The sequence below is a fragment of the Entelurus aequoreus genome, linkage group LG08 (assembly GCF_033978785.1).
Source record: "Entelurus aequoreus isolate RoL-2023_Sb linkage group LG08, RoL_Eaeq_v1.1, whole genome shotgun sequence".
NCBI lineage: Eukaryota > Metazoa > Chordata > Actinopteri > Syngnathiformes > Syngnathidae > Entelurus > Entelurus aequoreus.
The window spans coordinates 23,974,550-23,989,982 of NC_084738.1; the positions used below are offsets into that span (position 1 = coordinate 23,974,550).

The 15,433-nt window shown below is 38.5% G+C and overlaps 1 protein-coding gene and 1 long non-coding RNA gene across 5 annotated transcripts in view; one reads left to right on the forward strand and one right to left on the reverse strand.

Moving 5' to 3' along the window:
• bahcc1b (BAH domain and coiled-coil containing 1b) overlaps positions 1-4,940 on the forward strand; it is a 209,877-nt gene extending 204,937 nt beyond the window's left edge. For all 4 annotated transcript variants that reach the window (XM_062056041.1, XM_062056039.1, XM_062056043.1 and 1 more), the window contains one exon: positions 3,169-4,940. In XM_062056041.1, the coding sequence (XP_061912025.1) occupies positions 3,169-3,378 (210 nt within the window). In that variant the 3' untranslated portion in view covers positions 3,379-4,940. The remainder of the gene's footprint in view (positions 1-3,168) is intronic.
• LOC133655676 (uncharacterized) overlaps positions 1-15,433 on the reverse strand; it is a 59,126-nt gene that overhangs the window by 4,987 nt on the left and 38,706 nt on the right. The gene's annotated exons all lie outside the window — the stretch shown is intronic.

The following is a 15,433-nucleotide window of genomic DNA, read 5'->3' on the forward strand; positions in this document are numbered from 1 at the left end:
ACGGTCACTCTCAGTGTAACCTGCATGGCTGTTAAACAAGTATGCCTTGCAGTCACTTACGTGTGTGTACAGGAGCCAAATACAACATGTGACTGGGCTGGCACGCTGTTAGTACAGGTTGTAGAGGGCGCTAAAGGCAGTCACATCACGGCACGCCCTTAATATTGTTGTTTGGGTGAAGACATTCGAGAGAATGGTTGCCCTGAAATTCGGGAGTCTCCCGGAAAAATCGAGAGGGTTGGCAAGTATGACGCTGTCAAGCGCCATTCATATAAAACTCGCGGGCCGCACTAACATAAAATTTTCATATTAAGGTGCGGGCTGCAACGTCTCGCGGGCCGCAATTGGGCCGCGTGTCTGAGACCCCTGATTTAGCGTGTCTGTCTTCCATCTAGATGCATAATAGATGATGATTCTCTGAACGCCCACAAAATGAACAACATTTAGCACTTGTAATGTGATTTATCAAGACTGATCACTGTTCTGTGGCTGCTGTTTTGCGTCTATATTTAGCACGTTTGAAATGTGCATGCAAACTGGCACAGTTACGCACAAAGGGCTGTGAGAAAAGAGGTGATTGCGCTGCAAAGACAGACGATGGAGAGAGAATCCTCCGTCCTACTTGTGTGTCAACATATTTCGACTGTCATGATTAAAATACAGAAATAGACATATTGTCTATTCAGGAATATTATTTTATAATTCTATAGCTGGCGGGTGACTTAAGGGGCTCAAACAAATTCAAATGATTTGTTTTGGTGTCTCCCAGCATTTTGTTTGTTTTTCATATTAGAAATATGGTTAATACACATTTGCCATATACATTTTTGCATGCATTTCTGGATTATTCCAAACGCACCATTACAACACCGGCGCCTCGCAGAGCGCACCTTTGGTGTGCTAAAATAGGTTCAGTTGTGTAGACCAGTGGTTCTCAAACTTTTTTCACCAAGTACCACCTCGGAAAAAACTTGGCTCTCCCAATACCACCATAATGACCAACATTAAAATACAGTAGTAGTAGTAGTAGTCATTGTATATCAGACCCAGTGGGATCCATATCACAGAGAAAGAAACCATACAATGATAAAACCCAAATAAAATAAATACAAGCAGAAATAGAATTTTAAAAAAACTTTAATACAAAAAATAAAAAATTTTATAAATAAAAAACATTCCACAATATTCAATGTCCAGCATACAGGCTTACTCGCCAATGGTTCCACAGACCGGAGGAAAAGTAGTGTAGTAAACCTCGACAGATGTTTTTTTTTTAACAAGTATATTTAATATTTTTGGCCACTGTAACATTACACACAGTTTGAATAGTAACACTGTTCAAATATAGGAATATAGGAAAATAAAATACTGTACTTTAATCAAGTGATTCTGGCGTACCACTACATGGAGCCCATGTACCATCGCAGTTTGAGAATCGCTGGTCTAGATCGTACTTCTACATTTACAAAAAGGTGGTGTGTGCTGCATATTCCACAATATAACAAAACAGCACAGGTTGAACCGCTGGAGCATATGATATCATGAATGCAGAAGGAAACGTGTGTCTCCATGGGCACAGCACATGCCAAATCCTCATTGAAATAGGGCAGTCTGCAGTACTTATCAATTGTATACAGAACCATCACTGGCGCTTCTAATCTCATACTATTGTATAAATACTACATGCAATTTTATTATTTGCACGTGCATTTCAGCCTGTTTTTTGGATCTTAGTAGATCAGGCCCGGGATCTAATAAAAGGGAGTACACCCCTCACATTTTATTTATGTAACTTTGAGTAGTCAGTGTACAGCTTATAAATATGTATTATTCTGTGAAAATAGTATTGTCCAAATAGCTGGCAACAGAAGTGAGTACTAAGATCATTAAGTTTGTCTACAGTCAAGCATGGTGGTGGTAGTGTCATGGTCTGGAGCTGCATGAGTGCTACCGCAACTGAGGAGCTGTGGTTCATTGAGATAAACATGAATCGGGGTGTTCTGAAGCAGAGTCTGCTCAATTCCAAGTCAGAATAACAATAAGGCTCTCACACTATGGCTGGGCTGATGTACGATAACAATATCATTAAACATCGTGATTGACACAATCGATATCAATAAAAAATGTGTTCGATGTATATGTATATATTTGTATATATATTTATATATGTGTATATACAGTATGTATATGTGTATATAAAGGTGTATATATATATGTGTGTGTTTATATGTATGTGTATATATATATATATATATATATATATATGTATATATTTATTTATATCTGCACCTTATTGCTCTTTTATCCTGCACTACCATGAGCTAATGCAATGAAATTCCGTTCTTATCTGTGCTGCAAAGTTCAAATTTGAATGACAATAAAAGGAAGTCTAAGTCTAATATATAATGTATGTATATAATATATGTATATATAAAGTGTATATGTATACATGTATATATGTATAATTGTGCATATATATGTATACATGTATATATGTATATTTGTATATGTATATATATATACATGTATATATGTATACATGTAGTACTGTATATATGTATAATTATATATATATATATGTATACATGTATATATGTGTACATGTAGTACTGTACATATGTATAATTATATATGTATATTTATGTATATATGTATGTATATAAAATATATGTATATATGTATGTATGTATATATATGTATGTATGAATGTATATATGTATGTATCTATATATATGTGTACAGTATATGTATATATTTATATATATATATATATATATATATATATATATATATATATATATATATATATATATATATATATATATATAATTTTTATTTTAGTTTTTTGGGGTCAGAAGAAACGAGAAAGAATGAAGCATGGTTGGTTGCATGAACAAAGGCCCTCACGGTCTGGTAAGCCAGAAAAACAGGAAGTGATCAATGAGCAATGGGAGGGACATGCTGAACAGCCAATCGCTTAACAGTATCAACTATTAAATTTGGTTGCACGATCTTGCTGTCTCGCTGTTGATTCTCTGCATGGAGTGAGAATGGAAAGTAAAAATGAGTGCTGCAGAGAGCGAACAAATTGTCAATGAAACAGGAAGAGTCACCTCAAATTGTGTTTGTTGACTATAATTCCATGTTGTCTCCACCTTCCTCTCCCAGAATGCTTTGTACCAGTCGAGTCACGAGGACGAGAACGACGTCCAGACCATCTCGCATCGCTGCCAGGTGGTCAGCAGGGTCGAGTACGATCACCTGATCCGAGACCACAAGTCCAGCGCCACGGGGAATGACCTTTTCTACCTGGCGGGAACCTACGAGCCCACCACAGGCCAGCTGATCGGCGCTGACGGCATGGCTATCGTGTCCTAGCCCCCGCGGCTAAAACGTCCAAAACAATCACGCTGATGGCTTCCATGATTTCCAGTCAGGACCTAGAGGTAGTTCTGGCACCCGTTTAAGGGGGTCGTCCTGGTAACTGAAGAGCCAACAACAAGCCAACAGGAACTAAAGGAAGCACTTTGGAGTTCCGTAGCTGGAAGACTACATTGGAAGGAGTCACTGTAAACCATATTTGGAAGGTCTTATACTGCTAGTTTGACGACGAAGAGATCCCAACTGGACCAAAAAAACAGAAAATAACTCCACACATTTGGACTGTGTGTGTGTGTCATTGGTATGTCTTTGAACACACACCTTCTGTCAAGCCATACACATCAATACCTCTCTCGTACCAGTCAGGTGCGAAGACACTTGTACAGGTAGTCGCTTTGCTTTTTTTGGGATTGCGTGTGTGCATGGGAGAGTGTGTACGGGCTTTAAATAGCATTACGTGTACAATAATGTAAATACTATACATAGATATTTGTCCATGTCTTTTATTTTTTGTCTGCAGAGCATTTTTATTTAGATGTCAAAGGCTGTTGGAATGCACTGAACACGATCACAGACCAGGTGACGTGGTAGCTCGGCCTACTTCTGGGGGGCTCGAAAGCTTTCTGAATTATTTCCTGGAAGAAGCTGACTGCAAAAGAAACCAAGTTTCTGCTTTTCCCCCTCGTCCTCTCAAATGTAAATATGTATCTGGCATCTAAAAGAACGATACCAAAGCACCTGTGAGTTTACACTTTTGTCAGTTTATGATTCGAATCAATCAAATCTGAATCCGGGACCCCTGCAATCACAGATGTTTCATGTTCATCCAGTGTTGCTATGACAGCCCTCCCAGACACGTCGCAGCGACATTGTCTGCACACTGCCCAGCTGATGCACTTGAGGTTTCTATGGCAACCAGAATGGCATCATGTGACTGTGAAGGACAATCAGCGCCAATCAATGGGACGATGTTGAGAGACACAAAAAGAGATCAAATCATAAAATGCTTCTTGTCACTTTTATTCCTACTTTGCCAAAAATGTCTGCGTGTGTGTGTGTGTGTGTGTTTGTGTGTGTGTGTGTGTGTGTGTGTGTGTGTGTGTGTGTGTGTGTGTGTGTGTGTGTGTGTGTGTGTGTGTGTGTGTGTGTGTGTGTGTGTGTGTGTGTTATACATTTGTTTGTTTTCTTATGGTTTATGCAAGCCTGTGATTTGTATAGGATGTACAGGGGGAAGAACACACATGCCTTTTTCTTTGTAGGGCTTTGACTTTGGACAACTATGTTGACGACAAACACTTTTTAAAATGTGAAACTTTAAAAAAAATATATACAAAACAAAAAACTTTAAAACAAGAAAACACTGGATTCACTTCTGATCATCCCATTTGGACATAGTTTTCCTCCCACTGGACCCTGCTTTGTATGGTTGAGATGGCCTACTAAATATATTATTTCTTATTATGGAAGTATTTCATGAATATTTCCAATTGTACAAAATGACAAATATTTATCTTAATTTTATTGTTTTTTTGTGTTTCATTAAAAAAAAAAATTCTTAAGAAAAAAGGCATTGGAATGTTTTATTTAGCTTTTTTCCCCCGTTCCCCTTGGGTGTGAGCGCTGTGAATAGCGCCTTGTGTTCTTCATTGCAGATCATTTGTCAACTGAGGGAAAATGGACCATGGGATTAAACCGTGGAAAACGGGTGGGGGTGAAACTATAGTTGCAGCTGATAGATGTGTGTTTGTGTGGGGGGGGGGGGGGCATCTATCCCATCGTGTTTCATGAGGGAAATTGCAGGCAGGTCGTGCAGGTGGCTCAGGTCTTTGCGATAATCCAAACGGAACAGAACCCTTATATGAACAAAGCGCAGATCAAGATCAACTTTCAACTTGCATGGGTTTCAAACCTTCACTTAAATTACAAGTAACTGTTTTTTGCTCTACGGCACCTCTTGTGGTTAGTATATGTAATTTGGGTTAACACAAAACATGGCTGCCGTTCACTTCTTCATGATATTGTAGCAAATAACTACATGCATATAGAACACTTGCACATCAGGATGTGTTTAATGTCTATATTAAATAACCATACTAAAAGCCAGTAAATAAAGAGCATTTTGTTGGCTTTGTGACAGTCGACTATGCTGCACCTGAGCAAATTTGGGGTCGATCATTCATACAATCCCATACTGTATCATCAATGCACAGAGGTGTCCAAACGACGGTGACCTGCAGGCGTTTTCAATCTGTCCGGGTGCTTAGTAAGTTATTACTTGTTATCAACATTAGGGTCGATAACAGTGTTGATGTAGAGACTACATACACAGCATTTACTTATATGACCCAATCCAAACAACCTTCCCTAGTCATGGCGCAGGAATATAAATTCAACCAGCACAAAAAGTCAACAAACATCTCACACATAACACAACTTGCTCACTGAACTTTGTGGATATTATAAAAAACCAGGCAACCACCATAAAAAAAAATCTAATTTACACCCATTTAAATCCATTGCAAGGCATGATGGGATAAATGCAAAAGACTCTCTCCACACTTATCCATGTTTGGCGCATTTTAGCTGCTTGATAGTTCTGATTGATTACAAAACTTTATGGATGTCTTAACGAAGGTAAAAATAGGAGTTACACTTTCACATGCTCTTAATATTCAATTCTAATCCCAATTAATGACATGTCCATTATATTACAAACCCCGTTTCCATATGAGTTGGGGAATTGTGTTAGATGTAGATATAAACGGAATACAATGATTTGCAAATCATTTTCAACCCATATTCAGTTGAATATGCTACAAAGACAACATATTTGATGTTCAAACTGATAAACTTTTTTTTTTTTTGCAAATAATCATTAACTTTAGAATTTGATGCCAGCAACACGTGACAAAGAAGTTCGGAAAGGTGGCAATAAATACTGATAAAGTTGAGGAATGCTCATCAAACACTTATTTGGAACATCCCACAGGTGAACAGGCAAATTGGGAACAGGTGGGTGCCATGATTGGGTATAAAAGTAGATTCCATAAAATACTCAGTCATTCACGAACAAGGATGGGGCGAGGGTTACCACTTTGTCAACAAATGCGTGAGCAAATTGTTGAACAGGTTAAGAAAAACCTTTCTCAACCAGCTATTGCAAGGAATTTAGGGATTACACCATCTACGGTCTGTAATATCATCAAAGGGTTCAGAGAATCTGGAGAAATCACTGCACGTAAGCAGCTAAGCCTGTGACCTTCGATCCCTCAGGCTGTACTGCATCAACAAGCGACATCAGTGTGTAAAGGATATCACCACATGGGCTCAGGAACACTTCAGAAACCCACTGTCAGTAACTACAGTTGGTCGCTACATCTGTAAGTGCAAGTTAAAACTCTCCTATGCAAGGCGAAAACCGTTTATCAACAACACCCAGAAACGGCGTCGGCTTCGCTGTGCCTGAGCTCATCTAAGATGGACTGATACAAAGTGGAAAAGTGTTCTGTGGTCTGACGAGTCCACATTTAAAATTAATTTTGGAAACCGTGGACGTCGTGTCCTCCGACCAAAGAGGAAAAGAACCATCCGGATTGTTATAGGCGCAAAGTGTAAAAGCCAGCATCTGTGATGGTATGGGGGTGTATTAGTGCCCAAGACATGGGTAACTTACACATCTGTGAAGACGCCATTAATGCTGAAAGGTACATACAGGTTTTGGAGCAACATATGTTGCCATCCAAGCAACGTTACCATGGACGCCCCTGCTTATTTCAGCAAGACAATGCCAAGCCACGTGTTACATCAACGGGGCTTCGTAGTAAAAGAGTGCGGGTACTAGACTGGCCTGCCTGTAGTCCAGACCTGTCTCCCATTGAAAATGTGTGGCGCATTAAGAAGCCTAAAATACCACAATGGAGACCCCCGGACTGTTGAACAACTTAAGCTGTACATCAAGCAAGAATGGGAAAGAATTCCACCTGAGAAGCTTAAAAAATGTGTCTCCTTAGTTCCCAAACGTTTACTGAGTGTTGTTAAAAGGAAAGGCCATGTAACACAGTGGTGAACATGCCCTTCCCAACTACTTTGGCATGTGTTGCAGCCATGAAATTCAAAGTGAATTATTATTTATTATAGTTTATGAGTTTGAACATCAAATATCTTGTCTTTGTAGTGCATTCAATTGAATATGGGTTGAAAAGGATTTGCAAATCATTGTATTCCGTTTATATTTACATCTAACACAATTTCCCAACTCATATGGAAACGGGGTTTGTACTTGAATGAGCTTCATAAACGGAACACTTCTGCGGCTCCTGATCACAGTCTGCAGCACGGCCAGTGAGAGACAAGCTCCGAGACCTTGTCTTATGAAAGGAATGGTAATTAATGAGACTCTTCACGCTACCTTTTGACCTCCGTGCTGGCGTCAAACACGGAAGGTTGTTTGTGGCTTCAATCTCAGAATGAGAAGCAGATTCGAGGCAATTAAAACCCACATTGATTGCTATTGACTATTCTATGACTATTCTAGCTGCAAATGTCTGGTTTTTGGTGCAATATCTACATAGGTGTATAGAGGCCCATTTCCAGCAACTATCACTCCAGTGTTCTAATGGTACAATGTGTTTGCTCATTGGCTCAGAAGGCTAATTGATGATTAGAAAACCCTTGTGCAATCATGTTCACACATCTGAAAACAGTTTAGCTCGTTACAGAAGCTACAAAACTGACCTTCCTTTGAGCAGATTGAGTTTCTGGAGCATCACATTTGTGGGGTCAATTAAACGGTCAAAATGGCCAGAAAAAGAGAACTTCCATCTGAAACTTGACAGTCTATTCTTGTTCTTAGAAATGAAGGCTATTCCACAAAATTGTTTGGGTGACCCCAAACTTTTGAACGGTATTGTATATATATATATATATATATATATATATATATATATATATATATATATATATATATATATATATATATATATATATATATATATATATATATATATACATATATATATATATATATATATATATATATATACATATATATATATATATATATATATACATATATATATATATATATATATATATATATATATATATATATATATATATATATATATACATATATATATATATATATACATATATATATATATATATATATATATAGGGGTGTGGGGAAAAATGTATTCGAATTCGGATTGCGATTCTCACGTTGTGCAATTCAGAGTCGATTCTCATTTTAAAAAAATCTTTTTTTATTTTTTTTTATTTATTTATTTTGAATTGTATTTTTTTTTTTTTTTAAATTAATCAATCCAACAAAACAATACACAGCAATACCATAACAATGCAATCCAATTCCAAAACCAAACCCGACCCAGCAACACTCAGAACTGCAATAAACAGAGCAATTGAGAGGAGACACAAACACGACACAGAACAAACCAAAAGTAGTGAAACAAAAATGAATAATATCAACAACAGTATCAATGTTAGTTACAATTTCAACATAGCAGTGATTAAAAATCCCTCATTGACATTATCATTAGACATTTATGAAAAAAAAAAAAAAAAAAAGAATAGTGTGACAGTGGCTTACACTTGCATCGCATCTCATAAGTTTGACAACACACTGTCCAATATTTTCACAAAGATAAAATAAGTCATATTTTTGGTTCATTTAATAGTTAAAACAAATTTACATTATTGCAATCAGTTGATAAAACATTGTCCTTTACAATTATAAAAGCTTTTTACAAAAATCTACTACTGTGCTTGCATGTCAGCAGACTGGGGTAGATCCTGCTGAAATCCTATGTATTGAATGAATAGAGAATCTTTTTGAATCGGGAAAAAATAGTTTTTGAATTGAGAATCGTGTTGAATTGAATCGTGAACCCAAGAATCGATATTGAATCGAATCGTGGGACACCTAAAGATTCACAGCCCTATATATATATATATATATATATATATATATATATATATATATACACACACACACACACACACACACACACACACACACACACATACACACACACACACACACACACACACACACACACACACACACACATACATACATACATACATACATACATACATACATACATACATACATACATACATACATACATACATACATACATACATACATACATACATATATATATAGTGTGTATATATATATATATATATATATATATATATATATATATATATATATATATATATATATATATATATATATATATATATATATATATATATTATATACATATATATAGTGTATATATATTTATGTATATAATTGTATATGTGTGTGTATATATGTATATGTGTGTGTATATATGTATGTGTGTATTTATATTTATATTTTTTGCAGTTGGTATAGGTCATAAAAACAGCAGAGTGTAAATATGACAGTGGTACCTTTTCCCATTTAGAGCAATACAATGTAAAAACAACAATCATCAATTTTGCAATATAAAAAAGCTTTCTCAGTCACCAGAATTTCACAGTAAAAACAACGACGGTAATCATTTTCAGGTAACTGCGTGATTCGCTCTAAAAAAACGATCGCAGATTTTACAGTAAAAAACAACAACAGGCAGCTCAGTTGCCACAATTTTAGCGTACAAAAAACCTGTACCGGTTTCACAGTAAAATCCTGGCAACTAATCTGCCAGTTTTTTGTTTTTTTAACTGTACAATCAGTTTTTTGTTATACTGTCTACCACAAGGCTATATTTTTTATACCTGAAATTAATAACTGAGAAAATTAAAACAATTAAAAATAAAATGTCTACAGTAGAGGACGACTGTTCTCCGGAATATACAAAATAATAAACATAGTAAAGGAAGAAGTTATGTTTGTATTTATTTCTGATGTGTTACTAATTTAGTAATATAGAACATAATATAAATAAAAATAACTACTTATTGGTGTTATTTTAAAACTAAATATGGAGTAAAAATAGCTATATAAAGTGTTATCATATTACTCTGACCAGTGTGAAAAAGCAACAGTGTTAACTAATTTTACACATTTCATTGATAATTGTGACACTAAATTGAGTAGAATTACCTCTGAACAGTTGACACTAGCCATTGAGTAAACTTTACTCAATTATTTTTTAGTGGGACCAAATATTATCTGAAACAGAGTTAATATCAACTCTTTAAGAGTTAATCCAACATACTGTTTTTTTTTTACTGTGTAGCTTTCTGGAAATGTGGCCCCAAAACAATTTAGCTAAATAACTTTGCTTTACATGCTACACCAAAAAAATAAATGTATACCAAATCAAATAAAATTCTTAAATACAATTTGAAAAAAGCCACTTCTAATAATTTCAAAGCTGCTTACAAAAATTTATTAGAAATATTTTAAAAAATAACTATAAATTTAGGCAAACTAGATCTTTTTTAAATTGCTATTATATAAAGGTAACTACTAACTAATGAAACTTTAAACATAATATTTTTTTGCACAATATATTGGTGTTTTTTGCTTGCACGTGTGTGTGTGTGTGTGTGTGTGTGTGTGTGTGTGTGTGTGTGTGTGTGTGTGCGTGTGTGTGTGTGTGTGTGTGTGTGTGTGTGTGTGTGTGTGTGTGTGTGTGTGTGTGTGTGTGTGTGTGTTTAAGCTGGGCGCCATGAGATTATCTCCAGCAGGGTGTGGGCTTTTCCGGAACAAGGTGAGCCCAATTTACTCTGTATTTTATTTCAGACTTTGTGACATATTCACACCTTCTTTTTTTTTTACGACGCCATAAACAAATCCGTATTGCGACGTTCATGTCTGTGTGGAGGTCTCATCTCTGACCTCTAATCGCAGTCTGGTTGCCGTGCGCCCGTGGCATTAAGAAAGCAGTACAGCCATAAACTTTTGGACTGATAGCCGCTCCTTCCACAAGCATGAGCCCCCCCCCCCCCCCCCACACACACACAGGAAAGAGGTAGTGAGTGACTCACCATTTTTCTAGAACACATATTTAATGGTCCTTAGCCACTGTTTAAAATCACATTCTTTTGTCCAATATGTGTGTTTGCTTTGCTTTTGTCTACTGTCTTTCAGCGCTTTAGCATGTTATTACAAAGATATGAAACACCACAACCTGCCAATGTGACACACACACACACACACACACACACACACACACACACACACACACACACACACGCTGCAGGGCCTCCTCATTGGCTCCCCAATCAAGCGACACCTTAAAAGCCACCCTCACACAGAGACGTTAAGTGCAGTCTTTGACTCCTTATCAGCAGGTTTGCATTGAGCTTATCTGGCCGACATTGTTCGACTACTTTACCCACAATGCTGCGGGAGATAGGGGCACAATGGGAGGCTGGGCGGGGGTATGAGGGTGCCCTCTGGGTTAATGGCAGAGTGCTTTCACGCAGTAAAGCGCAAACATGCCACAGGCTCATTCAAATGTGCGCGCGTGTCCTTGTTTTCGTGGCGTTAGTGGGACCACCAAACATAAATGATAGCGATCATGTTCAAGCTTAAGTTAAAGTACCACTGATAGTCACACACACACTAGGTGTGGTGAAATTATTCTCCGCATTTGACCCATCCCCTTGTTCACCCACTGGAAGGTGAGGGGAGCAGTGAGCAGCAGCGGTGGGCACGCCCGGGATTCTTTTTTGGTGATTTAACCCCCAATTCCAACCCTTGATGCTGAGTGCCAAGCAGGGACGTAATGGGTCGCATTTTTACAGTCTTTGGTATGACTCGGCCGGGGTTTGAACTCACAACCTACCGCTCTCAGGGCGGACACTCTAACCACAAGGCCACTGAGCAGGTGGCCTAGGCTTCAGTTGTTTGCCAATGTGTGTTTTGCTAGTAGTTAGCACTTCGTGGGGACTAACTTAAAGACCTACTGAAACCCACTACTACCGACCACGCAGTCTGATAGTTTATATATCAATGATGAAATCTTAACATTGCAACACATGCCAATACGGCCGGGTTAGCTTACTAAAGTGCAATTTTAAATTTTGCGCGAAATATCCTGCTGAAAACGTCTCGGTATGATGACGCCTGCGCGTGACGTCACGGATTGTAGCGGACATTTTGGGACAGCATGGTGGCCAGCTATTAAGTCGTCTGTTTTCATCGCAAAATTCCACAGTATTCTGGACATCTGTGTTGGTGAATCTTTTGCAATTTGTTCAATGAACAATGGAGACAGCAAAGAAGAAAGCTGTAGGTGGGAAGCGGTGTATTTCGGCCGGCTGCAGCAACACAAACACAGCCAATGTTTCATTGTTTACATTCCCGAAATATGACAGTCAAGCTTTACCATTGGCCTGTGGAGAACTGGGACAACAGAGACTCTTACCAGGAGGACTTTGAGTTGGATACGCAGACGCGGTACAGTGAGTACGCAGCTGCGGCTTCCAAACATTTGATCGCTTGCCCGTACGTGCGTGCCGCTATGTGCATGTCACGTACGTAACTTTGGGGACTTTGGGGAAATATATGTGCTGTATGAACTTTACGGAGGTGAACGGTACTTTGGGCTGTGGGATTGAGTGTGTTGTGCGGGTGTTTGAGTTGTATTGGTGGGTTATATGGACGGGAGGGGGGAGGTGTTTGTTATGCGGGATTAATTTGTGGCATATTAAATATAAGCCTGGTTGTGTTGTGGCTAATAGAGTATATATATGTCTTGTGTTTATTTACTGTTTTAGTCATTCCCAGCTGAATATCAGGTCTCACCCGCCTCTCACAGCATCTTCCCTATCTGAATCACTTACACTGCCTTCTAGTCCTTCACTCTCACTTTCCTCATCCACAAATCTTTCATCCTCGCTCAAACTAATGGGGAAATCGTCGCTTTCTCGGTCCGAATCGCTCTCGCTGCTGGTGGCCATGATTGTAAACAATGTGCAGATGTGAGGAGCTCCACAATCTGTGACGTCACGCGCATATCGTCTGCTACTTCCGGTACAGGCAAGGCTTTTTTATCAGCGACCAAAAGTTGCGAACTTTATCGTCGATGTTCTCTACTAAATCCTTTCAGCAAAAATATGGCAATATCGCGAAATGATCAAGTATGACACATAGAATGGATCTGCTATCCCCGTTTAAATAAGAAAATCGCATTTCAGTAGGCCTTTAAAACAGTCAAATGGGCCAAAACTGTGAATATGCACACTTTCAAGCATGAGCACCCTTTGAGGAAAAAAAAAAAAGGAAAACTGACGAAAAAAAGAGAAACATTTCTATCGGCACAAACTGCTGCCACGCTAACCCCGAAAGAACATTTTGAAACTTAAAACTACATTTCCTGCAATTGGGTGCATTTCTACACACCATATTTGAACTCTTTTGGCTTTTTGACACGTACATGTCCCATGTAATGTACCACAGATGTTTCCGTTTTTTCAAGTATATAATTCACTAACGTTATTATCATTGAAAATGAAATGTAAAATGATATAACATACATGCAAAGAACTCAGAAAGTGTTTCCCACCCGTCGGGTTTTTTCGGGGATGAATAGGGAAGTCCTTCAGCTGCTGTCTTGTTTGATCATATATTGCTGCCTTTGCGCCTGTCAATGGTTACTTTTGTATGCACACTAAATCAACAAAAAAACCTGACTTTGGAGCAATGTTCACGGACTCTAGTATTCGGCTCTCTATTAGATGCAATGGTTTTCCGTATTGGGACCATGATTTCGGTCCTAACTTGTTCAACGGTCCTCATATGGAAGGAACTTTTCCTTGTTGATGTCTCAAGAAGGGTAGAAATACCAGAACACACACACGCACACACACACACACACACACACACACACACACACACACACACACACACACACACACACACACACACACACACACACACACACACAGGGGGATGGCGAGGCACGGTTGGGAGAGTGGCCGTGCCAGCAACCTGAGGGTTCCTGGTTCGATCCCCACCTTCTACCAACCTCGTCACGTCCGTTGTGTCCTTGAGCAAGACACTCCACCCTTGCTCCTGATGGGTCGTGGTTAGGGCCTTGCATGGCAGCTCCCTCCATCAGTGTGTGAATGTGTGTGTGAATGGGTGAATGTGGAAATAGTGTCAAAGCACTTTGAGTACCTTGAAGGTAGAAAAGTGCTATACAAATATAACCCATAACCAATTGGCAACGCGATCCAGTAGCCACGCCCCCTCAGGTAATATACTTGCGGTGTTGTGACCTCTGTTTACATTCGCCACGTCAAAAATTTACTTTCTCGCTGGCTACAAGTAAATACTCTCGGACCATATCTGGTTCGGAACTAACAATGTTCAGACTGTAATCATCCAAATATGATTAGCAGCAAAGTAGAAAGTCATCAACGCAGGCGACAACAAGTAAGCTAGCTAGATGATGCTAACTAGCAAGCTCGTTTCAGCAACTCAGTGTGGCGTTTAGGCAAGAAGAATATCGAGTACCTGCGGCTGAGGTGAGTGTTCATCAAATTTTGTTTGGATCCTATTTTTTTTTTATATTTCACTAAAAAAACGCGGTAGTGATCTTTTGATGCGGAAATTAATGTTTGAAAACGTGAGTTTCACTTGCCTGCCCTTTATAGTCACCTGCCTTAAGTGCACCTGTGTAATCAGCATCTTGATATGTCACACCTGGGAGGTGGCTGCATTATCTCTGCAGAGGAGAAGCACTCACCAACATATTTAGACACATTTATCAACAACAGGTTGCAATGTTGGTTGCTTTTTAAGCAAAGTCCTTCCATGTGTGTGTTCTTGTATTTCTACCCTTCTTGAGACATCAACAAGGAAAAGTTCCTTCCATATGAGGACCGTTGAACAAGTTAGAACCGAAATCATGGTCCCAATACGGAAAACCATTGCGTCTAATAGAGAGCCAAATACTAGAGTCCGTGAACATTGCTCCAAAGTCAGGTTTTTTTGTTGAGTTAATGTGCGTACAAAAATAAAAGATTGACAGGCGCAAAGGCAGCAATATTTGATAAAACAAGACAGTAGCTAAAGAAGGACTTCTCTATTCATCCCCGA